Here is a 20,884-nt window from a genome sequence, read left to right on the forward strand (position 1 = left end):
GCATGAAGAGAAAAAATCTACATTTTTAATTTAAACATTATTTGATGTTCGATGTTGCAAAGTAATTTAAATGAAATTTTATCATCTAACACAATTTGCTACTGGGCTGTCTTTTACGATTTTTCCCATCAATTTTGTTTTTTCTTTTTTTTTTTCCATCACATATTTGACATAGTTCTTCTTTGTTTCTATGTATATTATGATTTAGTTTCAGACCACCTACTCTATTACTTGTATAAGATAATTGCTATTTTACTGGTCGTTTCCACTTGAATTATGTAAGTTTATTAAAAAACGAATTTGAGATAAAAAAAGACGGATAGAACGCTTGAAGCAGGTTAAAGGGAACTTGAGCGAAGAAAAGATTGTTGGTTTGAAATAAAATCAAGCACGGCTCGTAATACTTTTCAGAGTATGAATAATGAACGTGTGCTGAATTACATACCCACATGATAGGACGCATGAGTCATGATCTATGTTTTCACGCATGGGCGTAGCGGCCGGTCGATGTGCCAATGCCGACCATTTACAGGTTCTTTATGTTACAGCTTGACGCCTAATATTTTCCTAAATATCACACGATGTAAATTTTCTGATTACGTGACCTACGTGATATATATATAGCTATATCTGAGCATACAATAAAAGTTGAAAATCGCTGAATATTAGTATTGTTACAAGGGAGATATAAAAAAACATAGTTTGAAACATAAATATCGAATCGATAATGACACTGGTAAAACGGCAATTGACTGATAAATCTTGTTACACAATGAAATATTATGAACAATTTATAACTTTAAGCTTTAATTATACAATATACTATATATCGAATACTATGAATAATATTATATACAATACATCATGCAGAGAGGTGTGGGAGTGAATGGTAAAATAGAATGAAAGAATGGATGTAAACGATTGAGAGTATGTAAAACCTACAAGTAGTTTCTAGTGACAAATGGATAAACTGTAACTATAAGTGGAATTAATGAAAAAGAGAAAAAAAAAAAAGAAAAAAAGAAAATAAAAGTTGAAAATGATCCCATTGAAATTGAATACCAAGACTTATTAATATCGTGGATCAGCGCCTTTGAAACTTTTTCCATTCACATCCTCATTTTACCCGCGAAAATTTTACGCAAACCCCGTTATATACATAAAAAGAAGCATAACATAAATATATCAACGTTCTTCAGAATTCAATCGTCAATGACAAAGACGTCGTTTTGCAACAAACATGTAGTACATATAAAGTGTTATAAGCGTGTTCATGTTTATGTAAAAAGGCAATTTTAGAAATTGCTGGAAATTCTATCCTAATTCCATTCTAATCCCAATTCTAATTCTAATTCTAAGAAAAAATCCATTTAAACGATTTTTTTTAAAAAGCTGGTGTTTTATACCTATGTCGATTAATAACTCGATGAATTCTTGAACCTTTGGCCCCTTAATGTCAGATGATTGATATTTTTCATTTCACTGATCTTGCGGCAGTTGCAAAAATTTTCACCAACTCATATTTCTGTTACGCGACCATAGTTTAGGAAGAATACAGGGAACAGAAAATCACATCGACAGGGGTAAAAAAAAAAAAAAAAATGTACAGAGTTCTATTTAAAAAGATACCTATAACCATGCGATCTCCTAGAAAAAAAGAACTTGAGAAAAAATTCATTCTCCCATTATATGTACCCCTTGAAATAGTTCAACCTTGTTCTGACAAGTCTTTCCGTATAATCGTAAATAATTAGCTGATTAATTAGCTGAGACACCTTGTTGTATAACAATATATTATATAAATATATAATGTAATCCTAATTCTGGTAATCTAATCCACGTATAACAATTCTATATACTTAACGTGTTTCCTTTAGTCGAAGTTGTTATTATATTAATACTTCAATTCCCCTGGCTTTGTGCAAATGTTTTCAAGGTTTACGTTGTTTTCAATTTGCAATAACCAAAACATCGAAAATTCGATTGCTACAGTGACGATAACGATGACATAATATTACTACGATAGGAAATTCTAAATTGTGTGTTACCGTATTGAATCAAATTCTTTAGTCGAAGCTCGCAGCAGAATTAATCTTTCTTCTCACGATTTAATGATCTTGTTTAGTCAACTGTTATATTTATTATAACGTGTGTTACCGCGAATACCTACAAAAACAGACAAGGACGAATAGGTGTTGAGTAAAGAGAAGGAAAGGAGAGAGATAGAGAGATAGAGAGAGAGAGAGAGAAAGAAAATAAACGGATAGATGCTTATAAAAACAAGTAAGCAGCGCTACGTGTGTCGTCGGTACGTATGCCGCTTTATCAGTAGATAATACGATACATCGAATCAAGTTTAGGTGTTTCCACGTTCAGTTCCGTAGTGCACCTGCGTGAAAGAGGATTCTCGGACACCAAAATGGCTGCCACACACCTCGACGTTGGCCTACGTTGCATCAAGTACCTGCTTTGCGCGGTTAACTCCCTCTTTGTGGTCTGTAGCCACATTCTTTTATTTTCTTTTCGCCTATCCTTCGAACATCATACGTCGCGTTTATTAGATACATAGAAAACTGATTTCTACCTCGACCATTAACCAAATAAATATTCGTTCGATCATATCGATATTGATATTTCTTTTCATCCATTTAATCGTGAATTCAACTGTTCGCTCTTCTCATTTTCTTTCCCATTCTAAATGCATCCTCGTGCGTTATTTGTAATTTTCCACCGACATTGCGTTCTTAATCTTTAATTAATTAATCGAGTAACAAGTTACGAATTAATCAAAATGATGATAATTAATGCAACGTAACCTTCCCGTCGGTATATATATATATATATTATGTATACATATTGAAACATTTATGGATAAATACGAAACAAATAAATAGGAAAATAGTAAGAAATGCTAGGTAGACATAATGCAATTTATTTATTTTCACATATTTCTATTTGTTTCTCTATTTTCCTTCAAACAGATATTCATACAAACATAAAGTGAAAAATCTTTATGTAGTATATGGAGTATAATACCATACATATATAATTTCCAGTAAGGTACCATCAATTATATATCAATTATAAAATTGTTATAAAAAAACGAACAAAATACCAAAATGATTCAAGATATTTGGAAATAATTGGCTAACCTAGTATGTAAGGTAACAATTGACCTATAATAGGTCATTTAATAAATGTGATTTATTAGTTAGTATAACGCGCGCGAGAAGGTGCCACCTATTTTAGTAGTCCTTCAGAAATAGACTTATTGTGTAATTAATTAATTATTTTACATTAGATCCGTGGATTTTATTCTTTTCAGCTGTCTGTATCCTAGTGGGTTGTTGATCAAATTGCTGGCTAATGTATTTGCGTGTATATTTATGCGTGTAACGGAAACTTGAGTAGTTGCATCCTGAAATGTATGCGATTAAATGGGCAAGTAATAAGTAAGTACACGTTAATCGAATCGCGAGGAAAAAATGAGAACGATAAACGGGGTCGAGGTTGACTACGATGATAACCATGGCGACGTCGATTTTCCCTATACTCGGCCCTGAGATTCAACAAGTTAGATATAGACCTCCCCTCGATATAGACGCGGATCATAGATCTACTCTGTTGTTCGGACGTAAAACAGGATCGATATCGGCTAGGTGAGGTCGTCCCCGATGAATTATTACCGTGCAGTAGATCTGCAACGTCGCGAACCATCAATGTCCGTCCCTTGCCCCCCGCCCCTCTTCCTTTCTTTCATCATTTTCTTACTCGCTTACATTCGACAAACTCCATACAACGGCCAACCGGTAAATTAAAAAAAAAGAAAAGAAAGGAAGAAGAAAGAACAGCAATACATAACCTAAAAACAGCGATACATTGATCAATTTTTCCTTTCTATATGAATAAAAATTATCAAGATACTAGTAGGATATGAATTTTACCAGCTACGGAAATTCGCTCCTTCATAGAACGAAAATAATGTGGTTTCATTGTTGAACGATGAACAAAATTGTTTGAAATAGATCTGCTGTTTCGTGATAGAATGAAAATTCTCATTCTCCGCGATTGGCATCAGAATTGGTAATCGTTATCTTGCAAACGTAAATGACTTGTCTTATCAGCTTAGATATTCTTGTAGTCTCATTGGTAACGATAAGCGAATTCCACTGTTTTCTTTCTTGAAAAATGTTGCATTCAGTGGAAAAATACGTATACACTTTTTAACTGATATTATACGATAAAGGGTTCGACAGCCCCTATTTGATGGACATACATATATTTGTACGACCTATATACTACATGAATATCGTCTAAATACAACCACATTAGTATCATTAATACGTTTCGTAACTTTTAAAAGCTGATATCATTAATTCATTGGGTTTTTAAAGAAATAAATATCTTTGACTACTTTCTTCTTTATGTAACGAAAATTTTATTCAATCCAAAATAACATTAACCTAGAAGTGATAATTTTAACATTTTGCTCGATTATTCTCTAAAATCTAGATTATTATATCATTTTTCGCTATCTCCTAAAATGTCCCGTCTATTTTAGGAATAACGATGAAATTCGTGTTCTTGTTTTTGAAAATGAAATTGCAATAAAGAACTCAGATGCACATATAAATTGCAAAAGTTCTAATTAATTTGTTTAACTGAAATTAATATTTTTCTAATATTTTCGCTACGCCTGCCAACTGCTAATTTTTATATAGCGTAAATTAAACATTTTGTTCAATATTTTGTAATATCTAGAGGAGATCACTAGAAAAGTGATGCATGTTGTTTTCCCAGATTTCTTAGAAAATAAGATTTTTCTGCATATTGTACTATAATATCGTAGACGTATAAAATGCTAACGTACAAAACTTTGTTAACCGAACTTTACTTTTGTTAAAAAAATAATTATACGACAATCAGTGGAACTTTCATGCAAAATTTTTATTTTATCGATATATAATTTATTATTATTCCCCTTTGCATTTTTATGCATACACCATTAATAGTGCATAAGGGAAATGAATTTTTTGTATCACTTTTTGGAAGTTGCAGGTTCAAATATTTTTATCATCCAAATCATTAAAGTTATATATATATATATATATATATATAAGTATATCGCTAAAGAAAAAGAAAAAAAAAGAAAAAAAATAAAATTTCTTTTAACATTTGTTTGTATTGTTAGATTTTACGTGTACAATAATTTTAATATCTTACATTTTTTAAAATTCAATACGAACAATGAATGTTTGTAAGAATATAAAATTTTTATGTTAACGAAAGATGTACTTTATATAAAGCACGGATGTGATTATAATAAAATTAAATAGAGCTGTACTATAGTAAAGGAGTTACATCATATCTTAATTCTCGGTTCCAATGAAAGCCCTTTCGACGATGACTCGGCTCGACTCTACTTTGTACGGGTGTGTCTACTTAAATCATATTAAAAATAAAAAAATTTGAAACGTAAAGAATTGATATTATCATCGACGACATTATAATAATATCAACAATGCCAAAAACTTTGTCATTGACGTTAAAAATTAACAAATATTTATGAAATATTGAAATCCAATCATGTATTTATCTATATCTATATAAAATACCAATGTGTGTACATTTTTAAGTATTAGTTAAGAATTTTACGTTCAATTTCATTGATTATGAAAATACATTATATATATATATATGTATATATATATATATATATTTATAATTAACAATTTGATAGAGTACTCAACTACTATGAATGCTTTAATAATTCTTAGTAAAATATTTATTACAATTAATTATCTATATATGAAATAGAAACTCGTAATTTAAAATAAAGATATAAAAATAATTTAATTTTCTGCAGTAATATCTTTCACTTATATTATTATTATATTATGTTATAGACCCAGATCTTAATTTACAAATCCTACATTTTTTTTTATAAAATTATAATAGAAATTATTTATTTATAGTTAACGGGGATAATGATAATATCCATTGGAACAACAATTTATGCTGTCTACGAAGATTTCTCCCATTTTTTGGATCCTAGCTATTTTTCTCCAGCAACCCTCTTAATCGTTGTTGGGATATTTGTTTTTATAATAGCTTTCCTAGGTTGTTGCGGAGCTCTTAGAGAGAGCACCTGTATGGTTCTTGTGGTGAGCATCCTAATACTTCTTTTTTTGTATTATATGAAGGCATCGTATATTAAAATTTGATAAATTAAATTTTATGTTATCTCTCTCTTTCTATTTTATATATTTCGACTTTGCTGGAACAATTTTATCCGTTATTAAATTTATTTATCTAATGCTAATTTGTTTATTTCTCATCTAATATGTAACAAATAATAAAAATATATTACTATAATTGCATAGTTTGCAGTATCGCTTTCATTAGTTCTTGTCTTGGAATTGATCGCTGGGATTGCAGCTTATGCTCTTCAAGATGGGATAAAAGATCTTCTTGCTGACAAAATTAACGCGACCATGCATCAATATGAAAATAATGACGAAGCTAGGAGTGCCATTGATTTTCTACAATCAAGGGTAATATTTCAATTTCTAGGATACATATACATATATAAAAACAGTTAATTTATATATATATATATATATATAAATAGATATTTCTAGTTATTTGCACAAACAGAGACTAAATCAATCTCGTTACGTTTTTGTAAAATTAAAACAGAATGTTTCAAAGATATTTCTAAAACTGTTCCTTTTCTACATTATATAATTGTTATCTGTCAAAATTACTGATTATTTTAAACATTTAACAAATGTTGTTTACATAATAGAATATATTATTCAACAGCTCTATTGTTGTGGATACAATGGACACGAAGATTGGGAAGAACAAGGAATGACTATTCCTTCATCTTGTCTTTTGAGAGATATTGATAAAAATATTTATGCAACTGGATGTATCAAACATCTTTCAATTATCATTCACAGGAGTGCCCTTTATATTGGTACTGGAGCTGTAGCTATTGCTCTTATTCAGGTTAGTGTTTATTACGTTTATTCCTAATTTGACATATAATTTAAGATATACTTTATTGCAGTTCGATATTCTAACAAATCTAAAATAAATTTAAATTAGTTGGCATATCAATAGATATGTAATTTTTCAGTTTTAATCGAGCATTGCATTCTAATTTATTTTTAGTTAACTGGAATAATGTTCGCCTGTATGCTAGGCCGAGCAATTAGAAGGCAAAAAACAGAAAGGGAGAGACGTCGATGGGAATTAAGAGAGAGTTTAGTTAATGGTTACCAACCATTGGGAAAATCAGATCCCTTTACCACTTTCCCTGTTGTTTACATGTCCTCTGAACCTTTGAAGAATTCATAGAATTCTCTACTTTTGTTATGCATTCTTAATATAAAATAATTTTATTTATATTAAAATAGTATCTTTCAATTTTTTGAAGTTCTAAAACTCAATATCTTTATTTTGTAAAGAAAATTATTTTCTATATTCCCTTCGTCATTTCTTGTTAATTAAGATCGATTTTTATATATTGCTCTAAATTTATTATTTCTTTTCGTCAGTTTCTTTTAGAAATTAAATACCTAATAGTAGATATCTAATTTCATTTATTATTACGTTTCTATAAAACTGTAGCTTTAAATATATATATGTATATATATGTGCTTATATTTGCTTATATATATATATATATATATATATATAGAAGGATTTAATATATTTTCATAATACATAATGAAACGTACAAATATTTCGTACAAATTTTATATTACATACTTTGTTGGAATAAATTATTTTCAAACCTTAGTCACACTTCATTGAAAGACTGAAGCTCTCTTTAAGAGTTCTTTGACTATTTCATTATTTGTTGAGGTGCATAGATATGGAGGAGTTAATTCGCGATAAGCCAAACAGATTCGCTTAGAAGTTATATCTTCTCTTAAAACACAATGTTCCCATTTGTACCTATAAAAAATATAGAAGAGAATCTAGTAATTATGTAAATAATGCAATAAAATTTACATTCATTATATTCTATTTTATCTATGTTATAAAATACTTTCTCTTAAGTTGTACCTGACAATTAAAATAATTTTATAACTAAATTTGCCAAACAATTAATACGATATAGTTTAAAATTTTTCACAGAAATATAATACGATATAAACGTTCAAGTACTACTTCGCCATGTCTGTAAGAAAATTTTCTTGCCTTGCACTATCATAAAGAACCATAAGCGATCCCTCTGGCATTGGGAGCCTCACAACGATATCTTTATTACTTTCATTTTTATCATTTGTATCAAATTCGAAGCCTTCGAGTATAGTGGAATACTCTGCAACGCTTTCTAAATTATATTTCGTATCTGGACCATGGTAAGGACTCATTGTTAAAACTGAATTACCCATGACATTCACAGTAACTATTCTTTCACCCCAAATCCAGCAGTCATCGATATGTGGATCTATCGAAGCTCCTCGTTGTGGATCATACTCTAAAGTACATTGTTCTACCGTTTGGAAATTATTAAGCATGGGTACTTGGCAAAATTTTTGTTGCACAAATTGAGTAGACTTTGGAAAACCATCAAAGGAACCCAACCGGAGCTTTCTTTTCTTGAAGTTGCATTTTGGACCAAAATTCTGGAGTTTTAAAATTATGTCTTAAATCTTCCTATCTTATCTATTATTAAACTTTATCGATATTTCAAAATTTCATAATAACAAATGTAGTTATATATTATTCTGTTTGAAATACCTGTTTCCTTCTTCCACTCTGAGAAACTTCCCAAGGTATTTTTTCAAGCGCGTTCTTCAATGAATTAATTTCCCAAGGATTTAGAAAATCTAGCTTCGTATAATAGTGAATATAAAACAATAGGTTAAAATTAATATCTTACGAATATTATCTCAAATATAAATAATAATAATAATAATAAAATTATTATTCTAGTAATACTTTCTATCAAGTTCTCTTCACTAACAAATCTTTTACTTCTTTTTTAATAATTGATGGTTGATAATCTCTTGTTATATTCTTAAATGTAAATTAGTTTGAAAGGGAAAATTAATGAATAATATTACCATGAATTAGAAATTAAACAATGGAAGGATGTATCAGATACAAGTAAGTAAATACCTTTATATATACACCAGGAAATTCTATGGCAGTTCCTCGATGATACGGATGATTTTTGTAAAGATCAGCATCCCAACCAGGCCACGATTTGTCACAGTTTGGACAATATACATAACTGGAACATTTCTAAAATATTATAATCCATAATAGTTAATAAGACATAGAAACAAATTTTAAATGTTATGTGTATAAATTTAATAAGAAAGTAAATTATCTAGTTCAATAACAATGTTACTTTTTATATTTTGTACATAAAATAGTAACTTTGTAACATATATGCTATCTATGCTACTGCCTACATTAAAAATTACATACTTGCGTTAGAAAATCATTTGTTTCTGTGCATTTTACAAAGTCTAGTAAGAATTTTATAATAAAATATGAGATTTTAATATTCAACGTAACAATTATATTATATTAAAAGTTGTATTATGACATTTTAAAATTAACTTCACATGTATATATGTATATACGTATAATACAAAGCAACTGAAACTGATATTGATATCATATTTTTCAATGGAAGGAATGCAAGTAATACTTTCGAATATATACTTATATACAAGAACATTTTTGAATATAAAAAGGCAAGAAAGAGATAATTATAAAATCAAAAATTCATTCAAGAATAATACAGGGCAATACATAGAAATCATTTAGAACATATACAAAATATTAAATTCTTATTTTTCTTCGTTTCATTGATGGATAAATTAAATGATAAATAAATAATTTAAATCTTTTATAAAAAAAAAAATATAAAAAATAGCAATGCTACCAAATAAATTAATTGTCCAAGTGTATAACATAATACTTGGACAAAAACTTATTTGTAGAAAAGACAAACTTTTGGGACATAACCTCAAAATGAGTCTTAAGATTGGGTTTCACAATCTTATGTTCAATTTCGCAGAGAAGACAAGATCTTATTCCCTTGCAACCACAAGATCGCACTGTTTCCATCCTTAATAAATAATAAATAAGAACTTAAAAGTCTAAAGAACTAAATACTTATTTCGAACTATATTCATATGTACATATCTATACATATTTTAGACACATAGTACGTGGAAGACCAGGGAACTAAAGGACAATGTCGACGCGATAACGTAAGAAGGGCAATACGTTGATTGGGTCTTCTATACGTGTTAAGTTTATTCGAAATTACTAGAATAGTTTGCTATCGACTATAAATCTGCTCGTTTATAATAATACTTTTATAATAAACTTTTCAATTGATAATCTTTTTACAATCTTCTTTTGACAGAAGATTAGCACCTTGCCAGGTGTATACCAACAGGTATACAATGAACACACGACTTTCGTGCGAGGTCATTTATGTTTCAACCACCGTACAATGAAGATCGAAGAATTGAACTTTTTCGAATTAAATTATCAAATTTATAACATTCGCGCTATTAATTTGTAACATTCAAGCTATTAATTTATAAAATTTAAGCTATTTCTTTCTAACAACTTACTATTAATTTATAACCATTTAAACTATTTATTTGTAACATTTAAACTCAATAGTTTAAATGTAGTATCGTGGACAGATTCTCTAAGAAATATCGGTGAACTATAAACAATGTTGCGAGAAAGCCCAAGTGCCGACAGGCCGAAACGGTGGGGAAATTTCGATGGGCCAAGCGGCCCATCAATGTGTCGTCGGTCCTTAAGTCGAGCAATTACGCGGAAGAAGGCGTATGTGATCATGATCGCGGACGGTTACGGAACACGTACGTGGTGGGGGTATGAGAAGAACAAAGGGATGCTTGAGGGAGAAAGACAAATTAATGGGCAGTCGTTAATTGAGATTCGAATTGTGAGGAGGTAGTTAGTTATGAGTGGTGGAGGGTCGAGCTGAGAGAGTTGAGTCGAGACAGAGTTGCCGATTTGTCATGAGTTATAAACTATTAGCTGCGAGTTATTAATTATCAATCTAATTGTCTCAGTTATATCGTATTACTACATTAAGTGCACGTTAAATAACCATCGTTTTCTGTTTAATCCACTGTAAGTAGATCCATCTATCCTATACTATTAATTTACAATATTTAAAACATTAATTTATAACATTTAAACTATTAATTTGTAACATTTGGAACATTAATTTATAACATTTAAACTATTAATTTGTGACATTTGGAACATTAATTTATAACATTTAAACAACTAACCCTTTGCGGAAAGATTGAAATTCGTTCTGACTCGACTATCATCCTGCATCGCGAGATTACGTTAAACGGAAGATAAGATTTTTAAACATCTACAATCTTCATAACATAATACTGTTTAGTTTACTATACCCATGCGCAAATACGTATAAGATTATCGCTCAGAAAAATAGACGTGCGCCACAGCCACTTCAAAATAACTGTCCGGAAATGTGAACAGATTCGGGCGGCTATATGTCGACGACACGTTTCCGCAACGGTAAAAAGACTTGGGCAGCTATTTGCCGATACTCGTCCGCAAAATGTTAATTTCAAACATTTGGAACATTAATTTATAACTTTTAAACAATCCTTCGCACTCGACGGCCTTTTCGGTTGTGCATAGCAGCAACTCGAGGTGATTTTGCGTAAATATAACGAGTGTCTTGTAGGTAATATAAAATTATTTTATACAAAAATTAATTTAAAAAGACATTATATTTTAATAATCCATATATATTTACATCTTTGAACATATAATTGTTTAATATTTTTCCTGTATCTTTTTTTTTTTACGATAATTTATAAAACATGTGCCAAGATGTGTGCTTGGCTTGTCGGAACAAGTATCGCAATAATAAGTTGTTTCGTGTCTTTCACCTGCTTTGTTTCGGTAAGAACATACGTAACAATACTATCTTGTTCTTGTTAAAATTACACGAAGCTTTCCATTTAAACGAATTTCATCACAATTAGCAGTCTACGTCAAAGCTCGATCCTCGCGGTTGTCGAATATCTGCTCTCTTAACTGGTCTACTAAAGTTTTTATAAATCGCAGGTGATTAAATGGCCTTTCGTTCTTTTGCTTTTTTACAGAATATACGAATCAATATAAATATAATATAAGAATATACAACTTTCCAAATCCATTTTTTTTCTTTTTTTTTTCTTTTTTTTTTTTTTATTGACATTTTTACAACATGTAAAACATTAATTTATGACATTTAAACTATTGACTCATAGCATTTAAAGTATTAATTTACAACATTTAAAACGTTAAATTGCAACATTTGAGCTGTTCATTTAAAGCCTTTGAATCGTTAATTTATAACATTTACACTATTTATTTGTAACATTTAAACCGTTTATTTACAACATTTAAATGGTACATTTGCGATATCTGCAAACCGTTTCTGTTTTATCGATCGTGGGCACGTTGCCACGTGTATACCAGCAGGTATGCAACGAACACGTTACCCTCGTGCGATGTCAGTTGTGTTTCAACCACCGAACAACGCAGGATCGAAGAACTAAACTTTTACGAATTAAACTATTAATTTATAACATTCGCGCCATTAATTTGTATCATTCAAGGTATTAATTTACAACGTTCGACTATTCTTTTCTTATAATTTACTATTAATTTATAACGTTTGACCTATTGATCTAAAGCATTTAAAATATTAATTTACACCATTTAAAACGTTAAATTGCAACATTTGAGCTGTTTATTTAGAGCCTTTGAATCGTTAATTTATAACATTTACACTATTTATTTGTAACATTTAAACCGTTTATTTACAACATTTAAATGGTACATTTGCGATATCTGCAAACCGTTTCTGTTTTATCGATCGTGGGCACGTTGCCACGTGTATACCAGCAGGTATGCAACGAACACGTTACCCTCGTGCGATGTCAGTTGTGTTTCAACCACCGAACAACGCAGGATCGAAGAACTAAACTTTTACGAATTAAACTATTAATTTATAACATTCGCGCCATTAATTTGTATCATTCAAGGTATTAATTTACAACGTTCGACTATTCTTTTCTTATAATTTACTATTAATTCATAACGTTTGACCTATTGATCTAAAGCATTTAAAATATTAATTTACACCATTTAAAACGTTAAATTGCAACATTTGAGCTGTTCATTTAGAGCCTTTGAATCGTTAATTTATAACATTTACACTATTTATTTGTAACATTTAAACCGTTTATTTACAACATTTAAATGGTACATTTGCGATATCTGCAAACCGTTTCTGTTTTATCGATCGTGGGCACGTTGCCACGTGTATACCAGCAGGTATGCAACGAACACGTTACCCTCGTGCGATGTCAGTTGTGTTTCAACCACCGAACAACGCAGGATCGAAGAACTAAACTTTTACGAATTAAACTACTAATTTATAACATTCGCGCCATTAATTTGTATCAATCAAGGTATTAATTTACAACGTTCGACTATTCTTTTCTTATAATTTACTATTAATTTATAACGTTTGACCTATTGATTTAAAGCATTTAAAATATTAAATTACAGCATTTGAATTATTAATTTAAAGCATTCAAATCATTAATTTATACCATTTAAAACATTAATTTATAACATTTCAATTATTCATTTACAACATTTGCAACACTAATTTATGAGGTTTAAATTATTAATTTAAAACATTTGAAATATTTATTACTAACTTTTAATCTATTAATTTGCTGACATTTTCGTATTCTAATAACGAAAATTCACGGTATATATTCTAATAGCAAAGAATATAATTATTACAAACGATTGCATTGCATTCACGGTATTCGTAAGCATTTGTTCGCTATCAAGATATATCTCACAATTTTAAAGTAATATTTTTTATACTTATTATATTATTATTATATATATATTTTTTCTCAATTTCTTAATAATAATTTTTTAATTGTAAAAAATTGCAGTATTTTCTAATTAAACATTCGATAGGGGAAAGAAGAAAATTGTCCAAACGGTGTTTCGCTTCTTTTTCACCAGCCCCTCCGCTCTTAAACAGCTTTATTTTCAGGAAATATTTGTGACCGCGCGCAATGCGGTTGTAGAGTCGGTGTTTGTTACGCGATAGTTTCTTTTCAATATTTTAAAATCACGATAGTTTTGATTAAATTCGATCGAATAATCACACGCGAAAATAATAAAATTTTATCACTCAAATTTGTACGCGATGTTAGAGTTCTTGTTCGCCGATTATAATTTACGCGGTCGCGGTAACGTAGTCTTTTATTTTTCTTTTTTTATACATTTATTTTTTTGAATATTCGTTTTCGGTATTAGAGTCAGTGCCACCCTCAAGAGGATAAAGCCTCTCCAGGAGCTCCAGAATGTAAGTAGTTTTATATATTGTATTTCAATTTGTTCTATTTATTATATTTTGTTTGAAATATTGTTAATTATAAAATAAAAATTAATGATATTTTAGAAAGCTATAAATGTCCTTTTTAATTGAAATAAAATCTTAAAGTCTTAATATTAAAGTACGATAAAACCGTCTGATACGCATAAAAAATCACTGAATGTTTTGTTTTCAAAACTTTTGTATTAGAGTTCCAATTTACATATTTATTAGACGTTACTCTTTATTATTGCTAAAGTTTCAAGTTTGTTATTACGTATTAACGATATTAACGATATCTTATGTTCTGTTATAGGCATATCACTGCTTCAACTTCTTCATCTTCTTTGGGAATGTTTTAACAGTGGCTGAAAAGCCAAGAATGTAAGTATTTTACATATCGTACTTCAATTATGTCTATTTTGTATATTTTTCTTTGATCACTATCGATTAAGAAATACAATTTGATTGAAAATTTGGGAGGTTAGCATTTCTCGAGGTTATTCTTTCATTACAATAAAATAATTGTTAAAGTCTTAATACCAAATTACGAAACAAATGACTAACATATTTCAGAAATCATTAGATTCTTAATTTTTAGATTATAAACTTTCATATTAGAGTTTCAGTTTTTATACTTATCAAAGTTTATTAGAATTTCAACCTTTACTATTACTAAAGTTACTAAAGTTAATACACTTTCATTTTTCATTATCTTCAACTTTTCAAATAGTCAGCAAACACTTATCGTGTTTTCTTCTGTAACAGATTTTTCGCAACCTCTATTTTTTGTACCATTGGACTTTCAACGGTTCCAGCCTGGTGTTAGTCTTCCTGATGATATTCGCTGGGATACCACAGCATCCAGGGTAACCTCCTTTGTTTCTTCGCATCGAACGGTGAGTCGCATGCATTTCTGTTCCTCCGGTCACTCAATCATGTCGTAGGATGAAAGGTCCGAATCGGCACGGGTGACCGGTTGTATTACGTAGAATTTTTTGCGAGCATAGTGATCGCGGGTATTTTTTTTTATACTCGCGAGTAGTAACACTCTTTTTCGAAATTTATTAATTTAGGATAGGTCTTCTTGCACAGCGCGATTATAATAATTAGTTTTTTAATAATTACGTTAAACATATACACTTGAGAATATATTCGTGTTATTTATAAATATGCATGTTAATATTCCGTATGAATATTTGCAAATGGCAATTATTTATACGAATATACCTGTATGATGTAAATGTACTTGATCTTAAGCAATGAATTTTAGTATAAATAAGAGGTGTTAAAGCGATCTCGTTTGAGCATTTTGTAGTGGAGATTGCTTTGAAAGATGCAATTGTAGCTGAATGTTGATGACGATACATGCAATATACGATGCAATGAATAATCTTTCGTTTAATTTTCTCTTTCCTGACTGTTACGACCGTTCGTGGAGAGACGCGGTCGCGAGGAAAACGCGTCAGCGAGAGGCGTAAATTCTCGCTACGATTCGTATAATCGACGCCGCGAAATAGTCATTCCCCTTGTTTCGATTAAGATAACAGGGGTGTTTGAATGAATTTAACACTGTGTTAACAGGTTAATGTAGCATGTATTTTTAATAATAAATTAAAATAAATAATAATAGAAGCGTCACAAATTGTTTCGTGATAGATACAGTTAATGATTTACAGAGATTCGATTCGATTTTTGATGTATGCGGTGTGAATTTTCTAATGAGACTGTTCAGATGCGATTGTGCAATTACAGTTGTCGAATGAGACTGATCGGTTATAGATTTCGATTCTTTGTCTTTCGAGGAGACGGACCCGAAATCGACGGTTCCAGAACTCGCTGCTTGGTGACAAGTATGCACACGTCGATACAATGTATGTTTTCGTCGGGCAGATAAGAGGATATGTTTGCGACGCAGTAGGTCCGCGAGCGACGGTTAGAAATACGATCTCTACTGAGCCTCGTGGCGTAACACTGACAATATCAAGTCACGTTTGTTTATTTCATTTCGGATAGAATTTAAAATATGAATTAAAATTCATTTTTTCCCCGTACAAGAATGTGTGAAATTTTACGTGCAAGAAGACACTTCGCGACAGGCAGATTTTTTAATCAAAGCAATAATTTTGAACACTGCTTCTGCACTTTCGAATATATGCTTTGATAAATAGATTGCCTGAGATTATTTCTTTCTTAGTAATATATTTAGAGTCAATAATTCTATTGGATTGAGTCTCAGTCTTTTTCGATTAACGCTACCTTCTTTGCAATATTAAAATTTTGTTCTAATTTATTAAATTACTAAAGTAGAATGATTTAGTTACTATTAAATTAATAATGTTGATTTAATCAGAAACGAAGTAGTAAAATATAAAATCAAAGAAAGTTAGTCCGTTAAATAAAAATTGGACAAACTAATCATCTTTTTAGATCAGGATTTTCAGGTTTAACCCTTTCCGTGCCCATTGTCAGGATCTCATTCACGTGCCCAGGTGCTACTTCAATGGGAGAAAGACATTGGGCACGATGATCTAGAATTAAGTAATGTAATAATTTCTCAGCGACTGACGATGCGTTAGCGTATCGTGCACGACGTACTTTCCACATTGTGTATGTGTGTTGTTAGGCCGTGGAATTACGTCGCCTTTTTTCATTCGTTAAAACTTTAAATATTAAAAATATCGAGATATATATCGATTCAATTTACGTCTCGATACAATCACATTTCGTGATAATATCATCCACGCGATTAAGTGTATATGCACTCATAATATTGCTATCAATTGCAAATATAATTCCAAGTTTACTTATATTCATTTAAAAAATATAATTTCTGTAGACGTGTTTTATCACGTTGTACGCAATGGTCACTAACCTTCGTCGGTCGATTTCAGGAAAACGGTACGTACCTTAGAGTGAGCATGTTGTGTGTTAAGCTCGGGTGTCGGAGGCGTCCCGGGACGTTCTCTCTAGTCTAGGATCTTTGCGCCCGAGCGTTCGTGTGAGAACCGTGAAGCGAGTGTGTTGGTGTGCCTGTATTGCCATTTTTTGAAATATAGCGCTAGGTAGGATAGGTAGTATACTTTCTGGTGTGTCTGTTAATTATAAGTAGGTAGGGCCGGACAGGTTGGCACAGTCTCTAGTCGGGTAGGCACATTTTCGTGTGACCAACCTGTTTCTGGAAATTGATTTGAAAAATCGACGGTGAAACTGGCACGAGTAGAGCATGCTCTCGTCTCTGGTTTTTCCTCTCGATTTTTCGAATTTCGCGGTCGCGGTCGCGAGTGGGCTCGAAACGAACGTTTATCGCTCGAGCACGCACGTGCGAGTGAGCAACGATCACCACTGTGATCTTCAATCAGCTTCCGCGGTTTATATTTTTATTTTATAAGTTTTTTTTTTTTTTTTTTTGTTTGCGATTTAGAAGACTCGAGCTTAGATTTAAGTTTCAGCGGGCATTGCGCCCGAAGAAAGAAGAGGCTATAAGTCGAAGAGGCCCGACAAACTGTCACTCAAGAGGGCAACTACTAATGGCTCACCATCTTCTGGGTTATCCAGAGCATGGGAAGTCATTATTGTTACTACTTTGTCACTATGCTCGCTTTTAGTATTTGTAGTAGTAGTAGTAGTAGTAGTCTTTGCTTTTTTGACCGATGTATATATCGGTCCATCGTCCGTCCCATTGGGCCAATCGCGATTTTTCGTATTAGTGTTGCGGCAAATTAATCACGGATTGTATTAGAGTTGCGAAATAACATCGCGGCTTTGCATTAGTGTGGCGAGAAAATGATTACGGTTTGAATTAGAGTTGCGATAAAATGATAATCGCGTTTGCTTTAGAGTTGCGAATTACGATATCGCGATTGCCTTTTGCAATTTTTAGAATTTTTCCTGTTTTGCATTGTTTAAAATTAGATTATAAAAGTGTTTAATTAATTTTATAGTATTGCAAGTAGCAATACCAGAATATTTAAAGTTGCTTTTTCATATAGTAAATAATAATTTTCATTAAATTCACTTTAAGAGTTAGCGTTGCGATGTTGTTCCATCGCGAGTTCTACTTATTTTTCCCTTTAGCGTTGCGACAACGAATGATCGCGTTTTGTTAAGTAGAGTTGCGTTTACAGAATGCCCAAACCTTCCGACTGTATTTGTCGGACACTGTTCCTGGATCACACGATACAGCTGCAAGAGCTGTGCAAGTGTGATCGTTCATCAGCAACCTCCTAAATGGTTGCACTACGATCTCTCGCTATTAGTGTTGCGTATTGTTTAAATACGAGTGCGTAGATTTAAATTTATTAGCGTTGCGTCTCAAGTTTCGGGAATTTTCAGACTTTTCTTTTTTTTTTTTTTTTTTTTTTTAATGATAGATTAATTGATATTGCAGATATAACAAAGCACTCTTCGCGTTTGATTTTGAGAATTTTTTGCTTCATAAATATTAGTAGTAAATCAGCGTTGCGAAACAAGATTATTCAGTTCCACTCTCGGCGCGTTGATCGGGTTTATATAGAGTGGAAGTCGATCGAATTTTAGTAGCCCTTCTGGCTACTGCTTTGTTTCTTTTTCAGCGTCCCTTATTAATGCACCTCTTATTACTACGTTTATTACTGAAAATACTGCTATAAGACATATTCCTTTCTCAGCGTTAACGTTACCATGACTGCTAAAATACAGAACTTTATTACGAATGTATAATTTATATTTACATGTATATATTTACATTATTACATTACATACATTTCTTACATGTATATATATGTAATATATATTTACATGTATGAAATTGTGAGCGATTTCATGCGTACAAAAGTATTATAATGAAATATCTTAATGTTGCTATGAAGGCTTGAAATATTTTTTAAAATTTAATTCATTGCGATTGGAATTAATGCTGGTGATTGTTCGTTCTTAGAACCACAACTCTTAGAATCTTTTCGACCGCGATATTTTTAATCTCTTAACAGTAATGTAGAATTTTATAAATATTCGAATTTCATTTGTGTTACGCCACGAGGCTCAGTAGATATCGTATTTCCAACCGTCGCTCGCGGTCCTCCAGCGTCGCAGATATATCCTCTTATCTGCCCCACGAAAAACATATATTGTATCGACGAGCGCATAGTTGTCACCAGGCGAGTTCTGGAACCGTCGATTTCGGACCATTATTTCTAACAAAGAAGTCGGCCTGCGTGATCATTTCTCGTTGGGCAGATAAGAGGATATATCTTCGACGCTGGAGGATCGCGAGCGACGGTTGGAAATATGATCTCTACTGAGCCTCGTGGCGTAACAATTCGCATGAAACAAAAGTTCATTCGCGATAATCGTCACGTTTGTAACAAAAATTCTGAACAAAATTATTTATGTGCATATCTTTCGGTACATTATGTTGCAAGTCACTATGTTGTTGTAGGAAATAACAGATACTGTTAAAAGTTAAAAGACAAAGCAAGTGTTTTATATAATAATCAAATTTTCTCTCATCTTAGTTATTTTAAATGAAATTTTTAATTTTTAATTCAGTTTAAATTCTATTACTTAAAATTCTTGTTTTCAACGTAATCCTAGTTTCGATTAAAAAGATACAAATGATTCTCCATTTTTGCTAAAATTTAATCGAGAGTAATTTGATATATAATTGACCATTATTAGTATTTATTTTTCACGTATAAAATGTTCTCGTTTTAGAGACGCCTGTTTCTTTCATATACTAAATCCAGTAAATATGTTTGTTTCAAATCTATCAATTTACAGAAAATACATCTCAGTTACATATTTGAATATTTAATACCATATATTAAATACGTATGCTTAAGGCTCGAAAGAATGAGAGAAATAAAGGAAGTGAACAAAAGAAAGTAGCTGATATTACGAAATAATGTTTGGACATTATCAATCAGGGAGTAATTATACATATTTTATAGAATTTTACTGCTTTCTTCGATCGAATTTGTTTCCTTGATTGAAATACTCTTTCATTTTCTTTTGTTACATTTAAATGATTACGTACATAGAGAGTAAGCAGATATTTAGTTTTTTACCTAAGTGTGTGATTTATGGTTAAGTAGGCTATTTTGAGGTTGTAATCTAAATAAATAAATAAGTAGGAGGTAAGGTGCAGATAGTAAATAGGTTGATATATAGTAGTAGTAAGAAGTATGGAAGTATCGTAGTGAAAACTTGGTATGGTAGTAAAAGCATGGCATTGTAGAATGCATATATTGTGTGTATTAGTTAATTCTCTATGGCACATATTTCATATTATTCTCTTGTCCTTTTTGTTTAACTCTTAAGATTTAATTAGATTTTTAGATTTCACGTTTTCATGAATCCTAGCTAGGTTCTTAGTTCTCGCGTCGTCTCGTTTCTTCTTGAAGCTCCTTTTGTTGTTTGTTTTGAACATTATGCAAACGCACA

General features: G+C 31.0%; 2 protein-coding genes across 2 annotated transcripts; one reads left to right on the plus strand and one right to left on the minus strand.

Annotated features, from left to right (window-relative positions):
• Positions 1 to 2,328: 2,328 nt before the first annotated feature.
• LOC139996702 (CD63 antigen-like) lies at positions 2,329 to 8,035 on the plus strand. The gene is made up of 5 exons (XM_072021231.1): positions 2,329 to 2,494; positions 5,976 to 6,164; positions 6,384 to 6,554; positions 6,826 to 7,014; positions 7,180 to 8,035. The coding sequence occupies exons 1-5, from the start codon at positions 2,420 to 2,422 to the stop codon at positions 7,363 to 7,365; spliced, it is 810 nt and encodes a 269-aa protein (XP_071877332.1). The 5' UTR covers positions 2,329 to 2,419; the 3' UTR covers positions 7,366 to 8,035.
• On the minus strand, positions 7,700 to 10,143 carry LOC139996701 (alpha-ketoglutarate-dependent dioxygenase alkB homolog 4). The gene is made up of 5 exons (XM_072021230.1): positions 10,003 to 10,143; positions 9,142 to 9,267; positions 8,761 to 8,853; positions 8,215 to 8,645; positions 7,700 to 7,968 (listed from the first exon to the last, which is right to left on the minus strand). Exons 1-5 carry the CDS (start codon positions 10,102 to 10,104, stop codon positions 7,818 to 7,820), a joined length of 903 nt encoding a protein of 300 aa, XP_071877331.1. The 5' UTR covers positions 10,105 to 10,143; the 3' UTR covers positions 7,700 to 7,817.
• Positions 10,144 to 20,884: the final 10,741 nt, after the last annotated feature.

Source organism: Bombus fervidus, chromosome 18, assembly GCF_041682495.2.
Source record: "Bombus fervidus isolate BK054 chromosome 18, iyBomFerv1, whole genome shotgun sequence".
Lineage (NCBI taxonomy): Eukaryota > Metazoa > Arthropoda > Insecta > Hymenoptera > Apidae > Bombus > Bombus fervidus.

Bases quoted from the DNA above. Each gene is read 5' to 3' on its own strand.
- LOC139996702 (XM_072021231.1), top strand. From the start codon at position 2,420: ATGGCTGCCACACACCTCGACGTTGGCCTACGTTGCATCAAGTACCTG. The intron at 2,495-5,975 runs GTCTGTAGCCAC...ATTTATTTATAG, and splicing joins CGGTTAACTCCCTCTTTGTG to TTAACGGGGATAATGATAAT. The intron at 7,015-7,179 runs GTTAGTGTTTAT...ATTTATTTTTAG, and splicing joins TAGCTATTGCTCTTATTCAG to TTAACTGGAATAATGTTCGC.
- LOC139996701 (XM_072021230.1), bottom strand. From the start codon at position 10,104: ATGGAAACAGTGCGATCTTGTGGTTGCAAGGGAATAAGATCTTGTCTT. The intron at 8,646-8,760 runs GTATTTCAAACA...TTAAAACTCCAG, and splicing joins AGAGTGGAAGAAGGAAACAG to AATTTTGGTCCAAAATGCAA. The intron at 7,969-8,214 runs GCAAGAAAATTT...TATTTTTTATAG, and splicing joins GTTCTTTATGATAGTGCAAG to GTACAAATGGGAACATTGTG.